The sequence below is a fragment of the Chamaea fasciata genome, unplaced genomic scaffold, assembly GCF_029207755.1.
Source record: "Chamaea fasciata isolate MVZ Bird 193981 ecotype frontalis unplaced genomic scaffold, bChaFas1.0.hap1 SCAF_30, whole genome shotgun sequence".
Taxonomy (NCBI): Eukaryota; Metazoa; Chordata; class Aves; order Passeriformes; family Sylviidae; genus Chamaea; species Chamaea fasciata.
This window is the reverse complement of record NW_027094115.1, coordinates 513,385-533,744: the sequence shown is the minus strand read 5'-3', so window position 1 is coordinate 533,744 and position 20,360 is coordinate 513,385. Positions and strand designations below refer to the sequence as shown.

The 20,360-nt window shown below is 59.8% G+C and overlaps 1 protein-coding gene across 2 annotated transcripts in view; it reads left to right on the top strand.

The window, feature by feature from the left end:
• Nucleotides 1–876: 876 nt before the first annotated feature.
• Nucleotides 877–20,360, top strand: part of TET3 (tet methylcytosine dioxygenase 3) — a 32,007-nt gene continuing 12,523 nt past the window's right edge. The window contains exons 1-2 of one of the 2 annotated variants that reach the window (XM_066206397.1): nt 877–927; nt 16,825–19,042. In XM_066206397.1, coding sequence (XP_066062494.1) covers nt 892–927; nt 16,825–19,042 — 2,254 coding nt within the window. In that variant the 5' untranslated portion in view covers nt 877–891. Of the gene's footprint in view, nt 928–4,698; nt 4,852–16,824; nt 19,043–20,360 lie in introns of those variants that run through there. The other variant, XM_066206398.1, reaches the window with a different exon arrangement.

Sequence of the window (20,360 nt, the reverse complement as noted above, 5' to 3'; positions counted from 1 at the left end):
CCACAACAACCCCCCCCCACACACACACAACTCCCACCCCCGCTAGCCCCAAACCCCTCCGCAGCGGCGGGGCCCATCCCCGTGCCCCCTCCCCGTTATCGCTGAGGCTGCGGCTGCCCCCCGAGGGCGGGGGCGGCCGCGGGCGCTGGGCCGGAGTCCCCCGGCCGCCCGGCGGGTCCCCCCGAGCGGGCGCTGCAGAACAAAGGAAGCAGCAGAGCAGGAGCGGCGGCGGCAGCAACGTGCGGCAGCTCCGCGGGTCCCCTCGGGGTGCCGGCGACATCCAGAGCCGCCCGCCAGCCCCTCTCGGGTCTCCACCGTCCCCCGCCGCCGGGAGTGCGCTCAGCCACGGGCCCAGCCCCCGCAGCCCACGGTGAGGGGGGGGGGGGGACACCCCTTTTTTTTTTTTCTTTTTTCCGGTAAACGCTCTTTTCTGTCTAAATTTGGGGAGTGGGGAGCGGGGGAGGTGGAAAGTTGCCGGTGCGCGGCTGAAGTTGTGAAGTTGTGCGAAGCCGCGCGGGTTTGAGGGGCGAAAAAAAAAAAAAAAAAAAAAAAGAGAGAGAAAAGGAAAATGGGGTTGGAATAAATAAGGGGTGGGATTAAAAGCGGGGAGGCAGCACCCCGGTTCTTGGGGGGGGGGGGTGTTCGGGGGTAAGAGGCGTGGGGAGTCAGAGGGGCCGCCCCCCGGGGTGGAATCGGCGTGGAAATTAAAAGTCGGGGTGACTCGAGACTTCGCTCGGCGCCGTCCCCGCAGAACTCCGCGGTGTTCCCAGGGCGGGGGACACGGTGACCCCGCGATGTCCCTGTTGCCGGGCAGAGGGCTCGGCCAGCCCGGGCCAGCCGCACCCCCGGCGGGGGGAAGCCCCGAAATCTAACGCTGCCCCCTCCCCCGGGATGGAGATGGAGAGGCACGAGGGGCTCCGCAGGGAGGTGAGCGATCCCCAGCACCACCAAACCCATCCGTCCCCCTTCTCGTCCCCACACCTCCACCTTTCCGGGGTGATTTGTGGCCCCTTTGTAACGTCACCGTGACTTGGAAGCGGCTTGTCGGGGTGGGCAGGGAAAGCCCCTCCTTGGCTGGTGGATGGGTTTGTTTTTCAAAGGGTATTTCAGTGGGAAATGGGACTTTCTGCTGCCTTAAAGGCCACTTTGATGCCTTAACCCCCCCCCCCCCCCCCAAAAAAAATATTTCAGCTCGTCCCTGGGGCATCCCCAAAACAACGCCGCGGGACGGGTGGAACAAAACCCCCCTTTAAACCGGATTTCTTGGCATTTCTTGGCGTGAAAGGGCAAAACGCTGCATGAAACCCACCCGGGTGCCGTCCGGGGGGTTTCCCCAAAAAGAAGGGGGTGGCAAGGAAGGGGAAGGCAGAGCCGTGCCCGGGGGGAGCATCTCAGAGCTAACAAGTTGCGGCATTTTCTTCACCCAAAAATTCCAACGCTTTCCTTTGGCACTTCTGGTTTTACCGGCCGGGGTTGTTGTAACCGGGATCTCGCGTTTTGTGCCCACGCAAGAGCCGAGGAAAAAGGGGGTTTGCTCCAGCTGGGGGGTCTCCAGCGTGGGAGGGAGAAACATCTGCTTGGCGTTTGTTTTTGGGGCTTCTCGCTCCCCCGAAAAAAAAAACCATAAAAATTTGCGCTGCTTCGCTTATTTTTGTGGTATTGGGGCGTGATCGGCTGCCCCGCGCCTCTGAGTTGTATCCAGCGGGTGTTTCCCTTGGAATGGCTGTGGGAGGGTGGCATTGGGTGGTGGGGACGTTGGCACAGGTGGCTTGGCGAGGCAGGGGAAGGACTTTGCCCTTGGCAAAACGCCGGTGAAAACTGAAAACTGTACGGCGAGCGTTTGTCCCCGGCGCTTTTCCAGGCAGGATATGGGGGGGAAAGATGATTGACTAGGATGCTGCCGGGTGCAGGGCGGGCAGCGGTGGGATGCCCAGGAGCCGGGGATGGTGCCGGTGGCCGGGCCGGGCCAGGGTGTGCCGCAATTCCCACGTCCCGCCGTCTCTCCCGGCGCGGTTTGGCAGCCGGAGCCGGCCGGGCAGCCGGCCCCTTCCCAGCACCAGTTCCACCAGTTCCTCCGGCTCGGCCAGGCCCGGGAGAGCCGGCTCTGCCCTCGCAGCTCTGGCTGGAGCTCCTGCTGTCCCTTGGGGGCTGACTTCCCGCTGTGTCCCCATCCGCGAGGGGCTGGGAGAGGAGGATGAAGATATCAGAGGTCAAGCCCATGGCGCGGCTCTGTCAGACCCTCTCCTGCCTTCCCAGGCGGCTCTGGGTGTCTTTCCCATTCATTTGCATAACTAATCAACGTCTTGGGAAGCCGCTCATTAGCGCGGAACACGCGGCGCAGTCCCGATGAGCCCCGGGAGCCGCCGGTGTCCACCCCAACCGAGGGGAGGATGCTCTGACCTGTCCCCCTCCGCTTTGAGGAACAAACCCTAAATAAACCCCAGAGAAAACCCCAATCCCAGCAGGAATGGGCACACCAGGCCCCCCAAACCGCTTTGTTGAGTGGCGGGGATGGGACACGGCACAGCTCAAGGTGGCCCTGGTGTGTCCCTGGTGTGTCCCTGGGGCACTCCCGGCATTTGAAAATTCGCGTTCCTCCTCGAAATCAGAGCCCCTAACTGAATTCGGCAGCCAGGCTCGGGGCCGAGCGCTGGCGATTAGGGATAATCTTATTTAAAGCATTACTAATAAAAGTTACTAAATTTGTTCATCTCTGAGGCTTTCCCTGGAGGCTTGAGGTGGGATATTTCCCCCCCCCCCCCCCCCCCAACCAGCATGAAATCGTTCCAAAACGTGCCAAGCATCTCCAAAACGGACGGGATGAAGGACAGGCTGGGGTTTGGCTCGTTTTCATCGAGCACATGCCGGTGTCACCTGCAGGACGTCACCCGCCTGCTGGGGGCTGTCCCCAGCTAAGCCGGGGGGATTCTCACCGTGTCCGCGCCTGGAAAATGGAAATATTTCCAGTCTTAGCTGTGATGTGAACAGCTCAAAGGGCTCGGGAGCAAATCCGATGGATGCTGGAGCAGAGGAGGAGGACGGGAGGGAAGAGGCGTCTGTTGGAATGAAATCCTTGCTGCACTTTTTGCTGGGAGTTCTTGCCCGGCAGAGCCCAGCTGGGCAGGGCGAAGAGGGTTTGCAACCCGCCGTGCATGGCTGGAAATTTGGGGGAAAACCAGGTCCTGCCACCAGCTGATCCCATTTATTCCCATGGGAGTTGCGTCTCTCGGAGCAAAGGTCGGGTCCCGGCGGGCTCTTGGCTCACATATGGTCTTTTCGGGAAGAAAAAGGGAATATTGCTCCGGGGAATGTTGCAGGGATGGGGATGTCAGGTCTGTGCTTGCACTTCCGCCTGGACTCGGGTTTATCCAACCCAGTGGGCATTTCGTGGGCTCCTCAGATCCCTTTGGAAAGCAATTTTCCTGGGAAACCTTTGGGAATTTTGAGCTTGTAGCCGTCTTGCTGGTGATTTAGCTGAGAATCAGCTTGGAAAACTCTTCCAGGAGCATCACCTCCAAGCCCAGATGGAGAAGTTTTGGGGGGAATTCGTTTTTTTCTTCTCTCTCTCTCTCTCCTCCTCCCCCAAAGTACTCCCGTGCATCACAGGGAGACCTGCCAGCTCCAACAGGGCTTGGAAAAGCTGGGGCTGAATTCCCCCAGGACTTTTTCAAGGATCCAGCCCCACCCTGACCCTTTCGCTATCCAATTTCCACGGGAGAGTGCCCACATTCCCCTCCGTTCTTCAGCAGGGCCTGGATTTTGGGGAAGAAGGGGCAGTCAGACAACGTGCGTGTTTTGGGAGGAGGATTGAAATGTTTCAGAAGTCTGATGTCCCCAAATTAAGGGACCCAGATTAGTGATGTCCCCAAATTAATGATGTCCCCAAGTTGATGAAGGGCCCCAAATGATCAATGTTCCCAAATTAACTCAACCAAATTAATGTACCCAAATTAACGGACAAAATTAATGAAGGTTGCCAGGGGTTTAATGGCATGAAAATATTGGGGGGAGGGAGGTGTAAAGAGCGTTTTGGGGGCTCCCCTGGCGGCTGTCGGAATTTTTGGCGGCCCTCACACCCCGCGTGGGGTTTCCTGGGGGGACAAGGACACAGTGACCAGCGTTTGGGGGTCCCGTGACCTCATTTTGGGGGTTGTGGGGTGGCGTGTCTACGACCCTGTCCGTGTCCCCCTTGTGTGCCCTCTGTGCCCCACACGCACCCCCCTCGTTGTCCCCACATCTGCACTGTGTCCCCACCGCGTGCCCCCTCTTTTCTCCCCCAGTGTCCCCCGTGTCCCCCCCCCCCGTGCCCTCTCTCGTGTCCCCCGTGTTTCTCCTCGGATCCCCCCCCGTGTCCCAGCGTCCCCCCACGCCGCCGTCGGTCCTGCGGCTGCTCCCAGCCCCGCGTGGGCTGATGCCTCAGTTTCCCGTGGGCACAACCGCGCGGTGCCCGGCCTTTGGGGGGTCCCCTCACCGCGTTCGGTGCGGGGTGGCGTGTCCCCCCCCCCCCGTGTCCCCCTCATGTCCCCGCTCCTGCGCAGCGCAGGGAGCGGGCGGGCGGTGCCACTGCGTGGGGAAGGGGGGGGGGGCTGCGCGTGGGGGGGAAAGGAGGAGGAGGAGGAGGAAGGAGGAGGAGGAGGAAGGAGGAGGAAGGAGGGAAGAAGAGGAGGAGGAGGAGGAGGAGGAGGGGGGGGGGGGGGGGGAGCAGGGATGCGGCGCTCATTCCCCCCCTCGGCTGCAGCGGGGCGGCGGTGAGGGAGCGCGGAGGAAAGGGAGACAAGATGGCTTCCTCCTGAGGGCCGGCGCCGTGCGGGGCGGCGGGGGCTGCGGGGGCAGCGCGGGGGCAGCGGCGAGGTAAGCGCACCCCTTCTCCCCCAAAGCACTCCCTCGGAATCCCCCCCAAACCCCCCCAAAAAAACCCGATCTCGCCGCGGGCTTGCGGGGCGGTGCGGGGAAGGTTAAAGCCCCCCCCCCCCCCCCCCCCCGCGGTGCTGGCGGCCCCGCGGGGCCGCGAGGACAAAGCGGCGGGGCCTGGGGAGGGACACACGCCCCGCGCCCCCGCCCCCGTTTTGTGGCTGTTTTCCTTCTTTTATCCCTTTCCTTTCCCTCCAGCATCGCTTCGGGGGGGGGGAAGGGAAGACGGGGGGTAGTGGATAGCGGTGGGAGGGCGATAAGTCGTAAGGTGCACCCCCCCACCCCCCCAACCCCCACACGCGCATCGTTATTCCCCCGTGCGCTTTTCGCCTTTATTAGTCATTATTTGTATTAACGGATGCCGGCAGACCCCGAAATGTGCTGAGCTCAGAGGTGCGGCGGGGTGATGCGAACAAGGGCGATGAGGCTCCCCGCCGTGACGTCACCGTGACGTCACCGCTCGGTGGCAGCTGTCATCCCTCGCCGTGACGAGGAGCCGGGGTCCGGCGCGGGCGCCCCCCGCTTTTCGTCACGGCACGATGAAGGTGGGCAGAAAAAGCAGCTGGTTCTCCTCAGGGGCGTCTCACTCGCCCGCCCAGGCGGTGATTTTGGTTATCCCGGTGCCAAAGAACGGCGCGGTTCGGCAGTTTTGGCATCCCGGCAGCTGCGGATGCCGGTGGCTCCAAGGGACGTCGCCCAGGTCAGGGGGAGAGCGTTGCCAAAAACGTGTGGCCGCCCCGAAGTTTGGAGTCGGCGGTGAGCGGCTTTTTGGCACCACGTGTTTTCGCAGGGATGGGGATGCTTCGGATCTTGCACCCGGGGGTGCGCCGGCGCATGTGCCCGCCAACGCCGGAGCTGCCTCCAGAGCGGCGGATGCTGTGCACAAAAAAAAAAAAAAATCAGAAATCACAGATAGAGCCGGTGGCAGGTGCCGGGGCGGTGGGTTCGGCGCCGTGCCGGGATGCGGTGAGCAGCCCCGAGGTTGCATCATGCTGGGAAGGGCTGGGCAGCGAAGGAGCAGAGTCCTCGCAGGTTGGCCCCATAAACAAGCCCCACTCTTGGCCTTTGGCACCTCGTTAGCTGTGACGAGGTTTGTTTTAAGGATTGCCCGGCATGGACTCTTTCTCACAGGTAATTAAGGGGGAAGGTGGCTCTGGATCTGGGGAAGGCGCAATGTGTGTATCCCCGGCATTTTGGCCTTTCCTTTGAGGGGCTTTGCTGACTCAACCGGGAATGGGGATGGCAGAGTGGTGGCACCATAGCTCTGGGACACATGGTTGCGCTTTGGGTCTGTGTCACAACAAGCCCTCACTGGGGTGTCCCTGGTGCTGGCACACTGGGAGTGAGCTGTCCCCATGGCACTGGGGTCCCCAGTCCCCTGCCTGCATGTGCTGAAGTCCCCAGTCCCTGTCCCCATGGCACCAGGGTCCTTGGTCCTGGTTCTGCATGTGCTGCAGTCACCCATTCTTGTCCCCATGGCATCAAGGTCCCCAATCCCCTTCCTGCATGTGTTGCAGTCCTCAAATCTTGTCCTCATGGGGTCCCCAGTGCCCTGTCTGTGTGTGCTGGGGTGCCTGGTCCCTGTCTCCATGCCGTTGGTGTGTTCAGACTCCTTTCTGCATGTACCAGTGTTCCCAGTCTCCATTCCCACATTATCAGGGTCCATGGTCCTTTGCCTCTGTGTCCTGGCATCCCTGGTCCCCATCAATGTGTCATTGGTGTGCTCAGTCCCCTGCCTGTGTGTGCCAGGGTCCCCTGTCCCTGTGGCAGTGTGTGTCCTTGTCCCCATAGCGCTGGAGTTTCCTGTGGGAATCTCCCAGTCCCTATTCCTGCTGCATCGGGATCCTTGGTCCCCTGCTTCTGTGTGCCAGTGTCCCCCATCCCTATGGCAGTGGTGTCCCTTGTCCCCCACCTGTGCATGCTTGGCTCCCTGCTCCCTCTTTCTGCAGTGTTGGCATTCCTAATCCCTTCCCTGCATCTGCGGGGTCCCTTGTCCCCATTCCCATGCCGTTGGTGTCCCCAGTCCTCTGCCTGCATCTGCGGGGTCCCTTGTCCCCATTCCCATGCCGTTGGTGTCCCCAGTCCTCTGCCTGCATCTGCGGGGTCCCTTGTCCCCATTCCCATGCCGTTGGTGTCCCCAGTCCTCTGCCTGCATCTGCGGGGTCCCTTGTCCCCATTCCCATGCCACTGGTGTCCCCAGTCCCTTCCCTGCCTGGACAGGGCTCCCTTGTCCCCATACCCGTTCCCCTGGGGTCCCAGTGCTCTTCCTGCCTGTGCTGGGCTCCCTTGTTCCTGTGACATTGGGGTCCTTGGTCCCAGCACATGCCAGCTTTCCCTGTCCCTGTTCATGTGGCACTGGGGTCCCCATTCCCTGTCCCCGCCATGTCCCTTGCTCCACATGTGCCCAGGGAGTCCTCTCAAGGGGACGTCGTGGAGGAGCCAGCACCAATACCCACTGTCCCCTCGCTGTCCCCACTGTGGATGGGGGTGTGGGCTGGGATGGGAGAGATGCCCCCACATCCCTCCTGGGGACACCCCCCTGCTCCCTCCTCTGCCAGCACTTTAATCTCGGTGCTTTGAGCTCTGTGTAAAAGGGTGCCAGACCATTTCTGAGGATGAAAGAGCTTTTTTTATTTATCCCCCTGCTCCCCGGGCCAGCATCCAAGGGGAGATGAAATGAAACGGGAAGAGGCTGGAGGTGAAACAGCTGCGATCGGCTCCATCCCCGCTTCACATCTGCCCGCCACACCACTGCCAGCCCTGCAAACCCAGCTCAGCCCCAATTTTCTCCTCTGTCCCAGGGCCAAAATCCTCTTTTCCTGGGTGGCAGGGTGGCCTGGGATTTGCAGGCAGGGCTGTCGGAGGGAGCCGTGTCACGGGGACAATGCAGCATGTTTGTTTGCTGCAGCTAGAATGGCAGTTCTTAGGAGGAAAAGAAGAGAGTGAGAGCGAAGTGCTTCTGCACATCCAGTCGACGCATCTTTTGATTAAATGAGATTTTGCTGTCGAAGGGGGGAGCTGGGGACCACGAGCTCCTGAGCCTGCAGTTCCCATCGCAGCCAAATGAGGGGAAAAAAATAGTCCGAACCGCCCCGAGCCCTGAAAATGCTGTTAAAAAAAAAAAAAAAGAATCGGAGCAAGTTGTAAATGCTGCAGTTGTCAGCGCGGAGGCCGGGGATGCTGTGGGGTGGCCGTAGGGTTTGTCACCGCAAGGCTGGTGGCACAGCCCCGCTTGCTGTGGCTCTGCTTCCCAGCCTGGCTGGAAAGGATGGAGAAACATCCTGGGAGCTGCAGCCTGGCGTGCTGGGATGGAGCAGGGAATGGGGAGCAGGATGAGGAGCAACAGAGTGAGGGGCTCCAAAGACCCGGAGCCTCTGAGGAACCCGGTGGTGTTGCAATTAGAACCTCTGCACTTAAGGCTGTTGCACTGAAGCCACTGCAGTTAAAGCTCAGGCGCCTAAATCTGCACCAATTAATGCAGTTGCAATTAAAGCCCTGGCACTTATTAACGCTCCGGCTGCACCAGCCCTGGTGGCAGCGCCGGCTTCTCCCAGCCATGCCAGGCATCTCCATGAGGCTCCCTGGTTGGGATGGTTGGTGTTGGAGCACACTGGGAATGCACTGCTGGCCCAGTGGGGCACACTGGGAACAGCCTGTCTGCCAGCTGGAGCACAATGGGAGTGCAGTGGGGGCGTCCTGCCTGTCCTCTGGAGCTCATTGGAAGCATGGTGCCTGCCCTGTGGATCACACTGCTCACTGGATCACTCTGGGAGCACGCTGCCTGCCCTCTGGATGGCACTGGGAGCACTCTGCCTGCCCTCTGGATCGCACTGGGATCGCACTGGGAGCACGCCACCTGCCCTCTGGATCACACTGCCTCCCCTCTGGATCACGCTGCCGGCCGGAGCACGCTGCCTGCCCGCACATGGCTTTTTTTAGGTTTACAAACACGACAGCCCCGTGCACGCGCTGCTTCCCCCCTCCTTCCCCGTGAGTCATCAACCCCGTCACTGGGGCCGGGGAAGCCGGAGGCGGCGTTGGCGCTTTCCCCCGCGGTGCTGCTGACCCCAGCGAGGGGGAAAAAGAAAAGGCATAACCAGACTTCGTTTTTCTGTTCTTTTACCGTTCCCGTTTCCACTTCTGGCGAGCAAGATGGGGAGGCTGCGGGTGGTGACCGTGGCTGTCATCCCGGCTCGTGGGTGGTCTGTGGTGAGGCGTTTTTGGAGAGGACCACGGCGCTGGCTGGAGGGTGGGAAGAGTTGAAACGTCACTGGCTTCCCTGGCTTCCTCGCCCCTTGTCGGTTGTGTTTCTGTAGTGTTGGATTTAAGGCAGTGCTGATCGGTGTGGTTTTGGGGATGGGTGAGAAACAGCTGGTGAGGCCCCAAAATGTTGGCAGAGGTGCTGGCAAAAGACTGCTGGGGGCCCGGCAGTGCCGGTGAGCGTGGAGATGCCAAACCCCCGCGCTGAGCTCATCGGCTGAGGTGGCCCTGGTGACTCAGCAGTGCCGGTGCTGACTCAGCAGCCCCGGCCGCCAGGGAGGCAGTGGGATAGCGGGAGAGCTTGAAATGTTTGGGTAGAAAAAGGGACTTCTTTGTATAGTGTGCTGCAGTTTGCTGATGCTGAGCCAGTGTCCGTGCTGCCAACACATTTCCCTCCCCGTGCACCTTCCTTCAGCTTTGGAAAAGGATTTTATCCAAAGGGGTCGCGTCTCCCGCTTGCCACAAGATGCTTTTCCCCGCGGGAAATGGGCTGTGGCGGCGAAATCAGCTCCAGGTTTGGCAGGGGCGGCATTTCCCCGGCTCCCAGATGGGGCAGGGCTCGGCTCCCACTCATCTCCCGGCTCCTGCCCGCCGGCCGTCGCGCCGTCGACTTGCCCATGCTTGCCGGGTGGGAGGGCGGTGGCACACTCGGTCCTCCTCCTCCTCCTCCTCCTCTGCTGAAGGTCGGGCTGGGCAGCAGTGTGAGGAGCCCCACGTCCTGGGGAGGAGGGGCACGGCACCATCCCCCAGGTATGCCGGGATGGGAATGACCTGGAGGTGAGCCAGGCACCCTTGGGTGCTGGCTGGCACATCCCTGACTTGCACCTGGGGACCAGGAGGGTGCAGGGCCTCCTCCTCTCTTCAAAGCGGGGTAAAAAGCCTTGAAAACTGGGGTGCAGTTTGGTCAGTGCATGGCTGTAGAAAACCTTTCCTCCTTGCTCCTCAAAATCTGTCTTTTCCCCTTGATTTGCAGTGCAAAGCAACCAGCAGGGTGGAAATGCCGCCACTGGAAGCTGTGGGGGCTAGAGTGGCTGAGAGGCGACAGAGCCTGCTCCTGTGGGGAATGCTGGCAGTGGGGCTGTGAAATTGGGCCGGAGTGGGATGGGAAATGCAGCTGGGCTGGGTGAGGTGGGGAGAGGCCGCCGGCTTTTCCCACACAGCCCATGCACTTCCACTTCCTTCCCATATGGATCCTCTTCCTTTCCTGCCCCTGTCTCTTTCCTCCCTGCCCCTTCCCTGTTCTTCCCCTTGTTTCCCTTCCTCCTCATCCCCATCTTCCTTTCCTATCCCTGCTTCCCCTCCTTGCCCATCCCCTTTCTTCCCCTTCCTTCTCTTTTTCACCTTTCTCCCCATTTCTCTCATTCCCTTCCCTATCCTTTTTACCCCCATCCCTTTCTTTTCCTTCTCCTTCACCTTGCCTTTCTCCTCCTTTCCCTTCATCTCTCTCCCCTCATCTCCTTCCTCTTTGCCTTAATCTCCTTCCCCTTATTCTCCTTTCATTTCCCTCTTCTCCTTCCTCTTTCCCTTCCTCTGCCTCTTCCCCTTCCTCTTTCCCTTCCTCTGCCTCTTCCCCTTCCTCTTTCCCTTCTTCGCCTTCCTATTACCTTCTTCCCCTCCTTCCTCTTCCCTTTTTCCCCTTACCCTTTCTCTCCATCCCTCCTTTCCCTTCCCCAGGGAGGGAGCAGGCGTGGTGATTCAGCCTTGCCAAGCCGGCCCTGGTGCCAATCTGGGAGCTGGCACGAGGGGAGCCAGCTGTGTTTAAGGAAAAAACCGCTTCAAGAAACAAAAATAGTCCCGTGGGGTTTTTTGTTGATTTTTTTTTTCCTCCTTCTTTTCCCTTTCAAGAGCTCGGCTCCCTCCCTGTCCTCCCGGAGCCGGCAGCCTGACGAGGCTCCGTGCCGTGCCAAGCCTTTCTCCCTGCCCGCGCCAACTGGCGGCTCCCAGCTCGGCTCCATGCCGCGCTGGGAAGGCTCAGCGTGGTGGGAGCACACGCCGTGGCTTGGCCGCGGCGTCTGGCTTCCCAAAAACTGCTCCAGTGGGAGGATCTGCTGGGAGCAGCTGCTGAGGCAGTGCTGCCTGTCCGCAGTGCTGAGGCAGTGCTGCCTGTCCGCAGTGCTGAGCATCCCCGAGTGTCCCTGCTCCAAGTGTCCCTGCTCCAGATGTCCCTACCCCGAGTGTCCTGACCCCAAGCACCTCCACTCTGAGCATCCCCCCTCCAAGCATTCCAATCCCAAGCCTTCCCCGAGCATTCCTGCTTCGAGCATCCTCTTGCTGAGCATTCCTGATCCCAAGAATCCTCACCTCAAACACCCCAAGCATCCCCACTCTTGAGTATTCCCACCTTGAGCATCCATTCTCCAACCATCCTGACCCCAAACATCCCCACTCAAGCATCCTGTCCAAAAGAGAAAATACTTTTCCTGGAGGAAACGAGGCGGTTGGAGGTGGGAACAATTTTTTTTTCCACCTTGAAAAAAAATCCTCCATCTCCCTTGGAAACCCCCAGTACTCGTGGGATGCCAGTGCAGGAGCTGGGAGTGGGCCTATATCACATTCGACCGGCTCATCATACCCCAAAGGAGGAGGAAATGGGGGTGGAATGGTTTCTCCAGCGCTGTCCAGAGAGGGGTTGTGGCCATGAGGGTTCTCAGAAGTGCTCCTTGGACTGGAGTAAAGCAGAGCCGGGCTTCCCTCAGCGTAAATCAGCTCAGCTCCCTCAGCATCACCATTATTCCGGCTTTTCTCCAGGCTAAATGAGGACAGGAGTGAGCAGCTCAGCCCCAGCGCTGGGGTCAGCCGGGGCCATGGAAACAGCTTGGAAAACAAGGCGGGAGAGGCAGCCGTGGCCGCCTGCGGCGGCGGGAGGCAGCGGGACCGTGAGCCGGCGCCGTGGGTACCCCAGCCAGGGGGAGCCGGGGGGGACGTGGGGGCTCTCGGCTCTGACTTGGCACTTGGCCTTCCCGGATTTCCTTGAATTTCCCTTTTCAGGGGCGTCAGATTGGATTTAGGTCATCTGCTCCTCTCCAGCCTGCCTTCCGCTGGCATCTGGGGACTGTGGCGGTGGATTGGGACCGGGAAGGGCTTTCCCATCTCTTGGAGTCTGGCGGTGCAGAACGGTGCTCCCCAGGAGCATCAGTCCTGGTGGGAATGTGTGTGTGTGATTCCAGCAGCATTCCCGTCCCTGGCACAGCCCTTTGGTGGCACCAGCTGAGTGGGTTGTTATTGTAGGGTCTCCAGCGCTCAGGGATGCTCAGGGCTTCCCCCGGCGGTGCCCCTGAGCCACCATCCCAATGGAGGATCCCCGGGGTTGTTGCCAGAGGAGGAAAACCACAATCCGAGTGCTGGGGCTGGCCGGGCTCCACTGGAGTGGGGCCGGCAGCCAAGCTCCCTCTTGGCCGGCCCGTGCCGCCGGCTGGCAGCAGCTCCCGCTGACCTTTGCGGCTCCTGGCCGTGCCCTCGCTGCGGCCCCAGCACACGGTGCCCCCACAGCCACCCCGGTGCTGCTGGGAAGGGTTCAGCATTCCCATTGAGCTTCCTCTGGCCCCCAAATTCTCCATTTTTATTCAAATTGCGTGGTTTTTGCAGGGGGGTGGCATCAAGCGTCTGCTGTGTGTGTGTCGATTTGCTCTGTTCTCTGCAGCTCCTGACCTGTTTGGCTCCTGCTGAGGGATTTAACAAACTCCCAAAATATTTATTGTGGGGAATCTTTGGGGCCCTCGTGTAGGGAACCAGGTGTTTTGAGAGGACGAGGAATTTTAAATCCATTTCCCTGATGTCTTTGGGTGGGTTTAGTTTGTTTTTTATACCAGCAAAGCGTTGAAGGGAGTAATTTGAAAAAGGGAAAAGGGGGAAAATAAAGAGGGAAAAGCGGGTTTGGAACTCGGGGTGGAAGGAGGATGGATGGATGGATGGATGGATGGATGGATGGATGGATGGATGGATGGATGGAGTGTCTGTCTGTCCCACCAGGGACCCGGCTTGTCGCTGGTTTTTGGGTCAGTTTGCGGCTGCTTCGGGATTTGGATGTATAGGACTATAGAATAGCCAGGTTCCTGGCCATATAGGACTGTTGGATGTGTAGGTCACTGGATATATAGAGTTGCTGGGTATATAGGGCTCAGGAATTTAGGGTTGCTGGTTGTTTAAGATTGTTGGATATATGGAAATGTGGAATATCTGTGCCGCTGGATATATTGGGTTCCTGGGTTGCTGGATGTATAAGATTGTTGATTTTATACGGCTGATGGATATTTAGGGATGCTGGATAGATAAGGTTGCTGGATGTGTGGAGTTGCTGGATATATGGACTGCTGGCCATATAGGATTGTTGGATGTGTAGGTCCCATGCTTGGATTTTTAGGATTGCTGAGTGTTTAGGGTTGCTGGTTATGTGTGATTGTGGAATATTTAAGGTGTTGAATGTATAAGTTGCTAGATATGCAGCTTGGTGGAGGTGTAAGAGATTGCTGATTATATAGGGTCACTGGATGTATGTTTGCTGGATATGCAGGTTCTTGGTTGTACAGGTCACGTAGGGTGGGTGGATATATAGGATTGCTGGATAGATGGGTCACTGGATCTACAGGGAAGCAGGACCTACCGGGCATTGGGATCTATGGGGCGATAAGATCTATAGGGGAGCGGGACCAATAGGACAGCGGGATCTGTAGGGCAGTGGATCTCTAGAGCAGAGGGATCTGTAGTGCCGCTGCTCCTGCCGCAGCAGCCGGAGCTGTGGCCGTCCTTCCCTGCCGGGTGCTCCCCGTGCGGGTCGGGGCGGCTCTCGGGGCTCGGCCAGGGCCGGCGGGGCTGGCGTGGGCCGTCCGTCCGTCCGTCCGTCCGTCCGTCCGTCCGTCCGTCCGCCCGCCCGCCGGCGGCCGGTCCGTACGTGCGCGCGGCGCCGGCACTAATGGCTCCGGCGGCTGGTTTGGCGGGGGGCGGGGAGGGCCGGGGCTCCCGCGGCCCCGCTCGCTCTTTCCTCCCCGGACGGGCCCGCCGTCGCCCGCCGCTTCGCCTCCCGCCCCTCCACACGTAAGTGCCGCATGGCCGGAGGCGTCCCCGAGCCCGGCACCGTGCCCCCGCCGCGCTCGCTGCCTTATGAACGGCTCCGGACTATTCCCAGGGAGCGCAGCCCAGGCTGGAAACGCTCCAAGCCTGCCTTAGACTGTGTGGTTATTTTTTTTTTTTTTCCCCCTTCCTTCCCTCTGTTTAAGGCATTTAAACTCGGGGGGAGGGGGGGGCAAATAAAAAAAAAAAATTAAAAAATAAAAAGAGGAAAAACTGATTTAAAAAAAAGAAAAAGTTTTTGTCCTCATGGGAATTTTCTCTCCTTTTATAGCGCCCAGAGGATGCAGAAGGGAATGTGCAGGAGCAGCTGAGTTAACCCGAACCATATCGCTTGGTTTTCTCTTTATTTTAATTTATTTCCTCCCCTCCCCCCCACCTCCCCTCCCCAGCTTTTATCCTTTTCCGGCGTGAATGGAAGGAGGTTCGGGAGGTTTGGGCAGGTAGAACTTTTTCCGAGGAAAATAGGCTGAGGCCGGAGGAATTGGTGCCCATGGCAGTGAGGGAGGGATTGCTGTGGATGCAGCCAGAGTGCGTCGGGGTGGGGAGAGGGGATCGATTTTTGGGGAGAAGCTGCAAGGTCTTTTCATCTCCCAGCCAACAGGGCCAGGAACAAAAGGAGCTGGATGGGAGAGCCAGGGGGAAAAAAAAAAGTTCTATCTATCTATCTATCTATCTATCTATCATCTCTGTGCGTGTTCGTGTGAAGTTTTTTTCCTCCACTGATCTGGGGAAGGTTGTGGCTTTCAGGTTAACTCTTCAGGAGCAGTGGGGGGTGTTTGCTCCTTCCTTTAGTTCACACGGTGGACTATTTTCCTACATTTCCAGCCTAGTTCCATAACCCAGTTTATGGGATGGAGCAGCCCAAGGTGCCTCCTTGGCCCTGCGGCTGATTTTGGGGCTTCCCCTGCCCTTTCCCAGCAGGTTCCTCCCCGGGGAAGCCCTTGGGGCTGCTCCCCGCCCAGAGCAAAGCAGGTTTGCCATAATTTCTCTGGGCTGGCCTCACCGCCGCGACGCTTCAGGGCACCAGCGTGTCCCCCAAGCCCTTGACGGGGGCGCTTGGGGCGTTTATCTCCCCGGCACTTGGGAAAATCCCCTTTGGCTGGGCAGGAGGAGGAGGAGAAGGAGGAAGACGATGGCGTAGGAAGGACGGGTGAGGCTGTTCCTTGCTGGGTTTGCAAAGGAGAGTGGAGGCGTGCTGTCCCCACCCTGCTCGGGCTGTGGGAGAAGCGTTTGTCCCCAGACCTGCCAGACCGGTCCCATCGCTCGAGGCTCCGCAGATGCCCCAAAGGCACCGGAGCCTCTCTAAAAACCCAAGGCAGCATCGGGGTGATGCCAGAGTGGAGCTGGAGCGAGCCGCACCAGCACTGTGCTCCCCTGGGGGTTTTCACCGCTGGGGAAAAGGGTTTTTTTGAAAAGAGTCGTGCTGGGAGTGGTTCCTGCGAGGTTTCGCTGGAGTCAGCAGCGTTCTTATCTCTCCAGCGTGGCTGTGCTCACGCTCTCACCGCGAAGGGTGAAGGACTCTGTGTGGAAGCCGTGGTGCCTGAAGGGTTAAAACAGCCACACATGGACTCTTGGAACACGGGCTTAACTTGGAGCAATAACTTCGTATTTTGGGTCACCCCATGAATCTGAGCTGCGGATCCTTCCCACAAGCCGCTGCCAGCACCTTCCAGAGGCAGGAAACTCTGCCCACAGCCTCTGCTTGCTTTGGCATGGTTTTTCCAGTGAACTTTGCTGTATTTTTAGCTTGCCGGAAGCTCCCCCTGGTTATTGGCAAACAGCTCAATGCACTGCCAGTACCCGACGCTGAAATCCCCACTGCCAAGGTGGGACAGCACCACGGAAAAGAGAAAGACCCCCTCCATCCCTGGCAGAACCCCTCGGAGGGTCTTAATCAGGGTGTCCAACCCAGACTCTGGAGTGTTGGGTTCCCTGGGTGCCACGGCGTGGCTGTGTGGGTTTGGTGTGTCCCTGGCGCGCCAGCGGTGCTGCCAGCGCTGCTGCTCAGCGCCGCCGGGGGCCCTGGGCAGCCGTGTTGATACAGACGCCGGGTTATTTGAGGTGAAAGCAGCCCCTGGCACCAGCGTAGCCAACTCGGCGGCTTCCTGCTGTGCCGCGGCCCCCGGCGAAGGACGGCTGCTCCGGGCCAGGATGTTCGCTTCTGGCACGGCTCCAGAAATCCCCCTCTCCTCCTTGTGCTGCTTCCTTCACTGGAGGCAAACTGTCACTGCAGCCAGGGACGCCCTCCCTGTCCCACCCGGTGCGTGTCGCCCTTGGCGGGTGATGGAAATCCCTGAACAGTCCCGTGAGCAATTTCGAAAGCGGGTGGTGGGGTGGGGACGTGGGTGGCACAGGGCCGGCGCGGTGGAAAGCTGCTGCCTTCCTAGCCGAGCTGCTCCTCACTCAGCCAGGCAGAACCCGCGTGCCTTTGCCGGTGGCGATCAGTTTCTCGTGTGGCTCGTCTGCGTCTTTATCCCTGGTCAGAAAAAGAGACAGGGAAAGGGAAACTAAATGAAACAGAGGGAAAAAAATAGGGTCGGGGGCGATGGCACGTGAGGATGCTCACATCTCTCTCCCTCCTAACAGACAGGTTCAGCGGGCGACACAGTTGATGGACCCAGCAGAAGCCAAATGGAAGAAGGGCCAATTAATTATGTGGAAGAAAGGCGGCTGAACGAGGGCAGCGGGCTCGGCCTGGTGAATGGGGGCCGGCCGGAGGCGGGGGGTACCGTGGTGATGGAGCCCAGCGGGTGGTCACCGGGCCAGCCACCCACCACTGCCAAAGCCCACTTGGAAGACGTCCGGAACCTGGTGGCCTTTTCAGCGGTGGCCGAAGCCGTTTCCTCCTACCGGCTCCCGCCTCCGGGGTCACCGTCGCTGCTGTACGAGAAGTTTGACTCGGAGATGAGCCGGGGCAGGCTGGGCATGGCAGACGGGGTGCCACGGGGAGAGGACCTGCACGCCCTCAAGGCTGCCCTGGCTTTGGCCAAGCACGGTGTGAAGCCCCCCAACTGCAACTGCGACGGCCCCGAGTGCCCCGACTACCTGGAATGGCTGGAGCAGAAGATCAAGACGGCTCTCGGAGAAGAGCTGGCATCACCGCGGCCCCGCGCTGCCGCCGTCCCCCCGCCTCCTCCCCCAGAAGGTGCTATTGACCCCCAGCCGGTGCCTGAGGCTGCCGAGCCGTGCCCGCCCGATGGCCTCCCCTTTTCCCAGAGCGCGTTGACCATCGCCAAGGAGAAGAACATCAGCCTGCAGACCGCCATAGCCATCGAAGCCCTCACACAGCTCTCGGCCGCTCTGCCCCAGCCCGCGGGCGATGGGCAGCCCCCGCCACTGCCGCCGCCGCCAGCCCCCGCCGTCCCCTTTGGCCCTGGCCCCCTCGGCCCACCGGGGACCACGTGGCAGCAAGGGGATGAGCCCCGCTACCCGCCGGAGCCGGGTGCGGCACCTGAGCCATTTTTCGGCGCGGCACCTCCGCGGGGGAGCTTCGCGTCCACTTGGGGGCTGGAGGCCGAGGGAGCAGTGGGGGCTGGAGACCCCATGGCAGAGCTGGAGCAGCTGCTGGGTAACGCTGACGACTACATCAAGGCGGCTTTCAAGAGACCTGAAGCGACAGCTGGCAAAGTGACAGCCCCCAAAACAGAACCCCCTGAGCGAGCACCCAGCAAAGAAGCACCAGGCGGCCCCTGCTTGCCGCCGGCACCGCCGGAGCCTGACCTGCACAAGAAGACGCAGCTGGTCCTGCAGCAGCATCTCCACCACAAGCGCAGCCTCTTCCTCGAGCAAAGTCTGGCAGCGGCGGCGACACCCCCAGAGCGGCCGAGCGGCTGGTGGGCTACCAGCGCCCCGGCCACGTCCCCCAAGCCCTTTGAAAAGCAGCCCAAAGAGAAGAAGAAGAAAACGCTGCCCGAAAAGCCCCCGCCGGCCAAACCTCTCCGCAAGCAAGTGCAGATCAAGAAGGCGAAGCAGAAGGACTCGCAGCCGCTCTTCCCACCCCTCTGGCAGATCAGCCTGGAGGGGTTTCGGGCGCCCACCGAACCCCTCGCCGAACCCCCCGCCGAAGAGATGCAAACGGAACCGCCGCTGGCCTTCCCGCACCAGCCTCTTGCACTACCCCTGCCCGCCGCGTGCCCCCCGCCACCAAGCCCCTTGAATGGCGTCCCCCCGGCTTCCGACTCTCAGGAAAGGGGTGCCCCCGGCGGGGGCCCCCAAATTCACTTGGCGCCGGTGGGCTTGAGTGGCTCAGAGGAAGCACCGGCTCCCCCGCCGCCGGCCACCTCAGCTCCCATCATGGTGGATGACAAGTTGGAAGAGCTCATCCGACAATTTGAAGCCGAATTTGGGGAGAATTTCAACCTGCCGCCCCCTGAGACTCCTGCCCCTCTCGCCCCTGGGGCTGCCGAGGTGCCAGGGGGGCCAGCACCAGCCCCTCAAGGGTCCCCCGCCGCCGCCGCCGCCCCGGCTCCAAGCAGCGCTCCCCAAGCCGGACCCAAAAGTGTCTCTCCAGGGAAGGGGCTGCTGTCAGAGCCACCCTTCACTGCCCGCTCCCCCAAACAGATCAAAATCGAATCTTCTGGTGCTATCACTGTGGTGTCTACCACGTGTTTTTACTCTGAGGAAAGCCAAAACCCAGATGTGGACAGCGTCGACAGAACACCCACCAAGGACGAGGTGCCGCTGACACCGACCCTGAGCGGCTTTTTGGAGTCTCCACTGAAATACCTGGACACGCCGACCAAAAGCCTCCTGGACACCCCGGCCAAGAGGGCGCAGGCGGAATTCCCCACCTGTGACTGTGTTGGTGAGCAAGCAGCTGTGCTGGGGAGTGGTGAGGAGGGTGGCAGAGTGAGGAGGTGGCTTTGCAGGGTGGGATTGACCTGGGGAGATAATGGAGTGGGGCCAGCAAAGCCCCGATTTCTGGGGAGGTAAGGCACTCACGTGGTGAAACCCTAGTGCTGTGGAGTTCCCTTTTGCTTTCTCTTCTCCTTCCTTATTTTTACAGTTGGATGGAAATCCCAAGTGCCTGCCTGCGTCACCGTGGGGGTGGCACTGGTGCCACTGGCTGTGCTGGGGGCGGGGGGAGTTGGATGAGCAGCAGAACCAAAGGACTGTTGGGTTTTCCTTTTATTTGACCTTAACCAGCTGAATCCCATGAATCCATGGCAGCCCCAGTGCCAAAATGCACCTAAACCCCCTCTCATCTGGTTATTCCTGGTATTTTCAGCTAAATTAGCTGGTTCAGGTTGCTTTGAGTAACCTAAACTTTGGCTTGATGCTTGTGCTTATCACTGGAGAAATACTTGTTGCTGGAACGCTGCCTTGTTCGCTGGCCAATCCCATTGGGATGCATTGAAAAATCACCAAACTCTTGGATTTGTGGCGCTTTTTTGGTGTTTTTTTTTTTTTTTTTTTGTGTGTGTGTGTGTGTATTGGCATTTGTTAGACTTTGCAGCAAGTGCTAGAGAATTCCTACCCAGTCCTTTCAGTCCACCTGCATCCGAGTGTGAGGAGCTGGATATTCCTTCCCCAATATTTAGACAGGATCTGTGGGCTCCTCTGGGAGCAGCAGGGTGAGGATTTGGGGCATCCAGCTGGGAAAACGACCCCTGCCACTGCGGGGAGAGGAGGCCCTGGGCTAAGCACAACCTGCACTTTATTAGTGGGGCTTATGATTATTTATTTATTTGCTTTTAAATGGCAGCAGGAATGAGCCCAAACTCTGTAGAGAGGAGGGAAAGCTTTTCTGAAGCCACTCAAACCCAGTCTAGGAGTTTGCCAGGAAAAGATTTGTTTAGGGGCTGGGAGAGGGGGGATTCCCCCCCTTCCACTTCTATGTTTTCTCAAGGAAAAGCTGTGGGAGAAAGAAATGCAGCCGGAGCCAGGCTTGGTGCTTTATTGGGTGCGGGTGCTGTTAGAGGCTGTAATAAAATGAGCCTTTTCCACGCGTCCTGTATTGATCCCTGTCTGGACAGCTGCAGCCCAGCTGAGCCCGGCTTTCTCCTCGGCCTGGCTCCTGGCCAGCTGGACATGACAGGAATAAAAATCAGGGCAGTGAGAGCAGAGGGATGCCAAGACAGATCAGCCCTGACCGTGGTGCCGGATGCATCCCACTCGGTGGC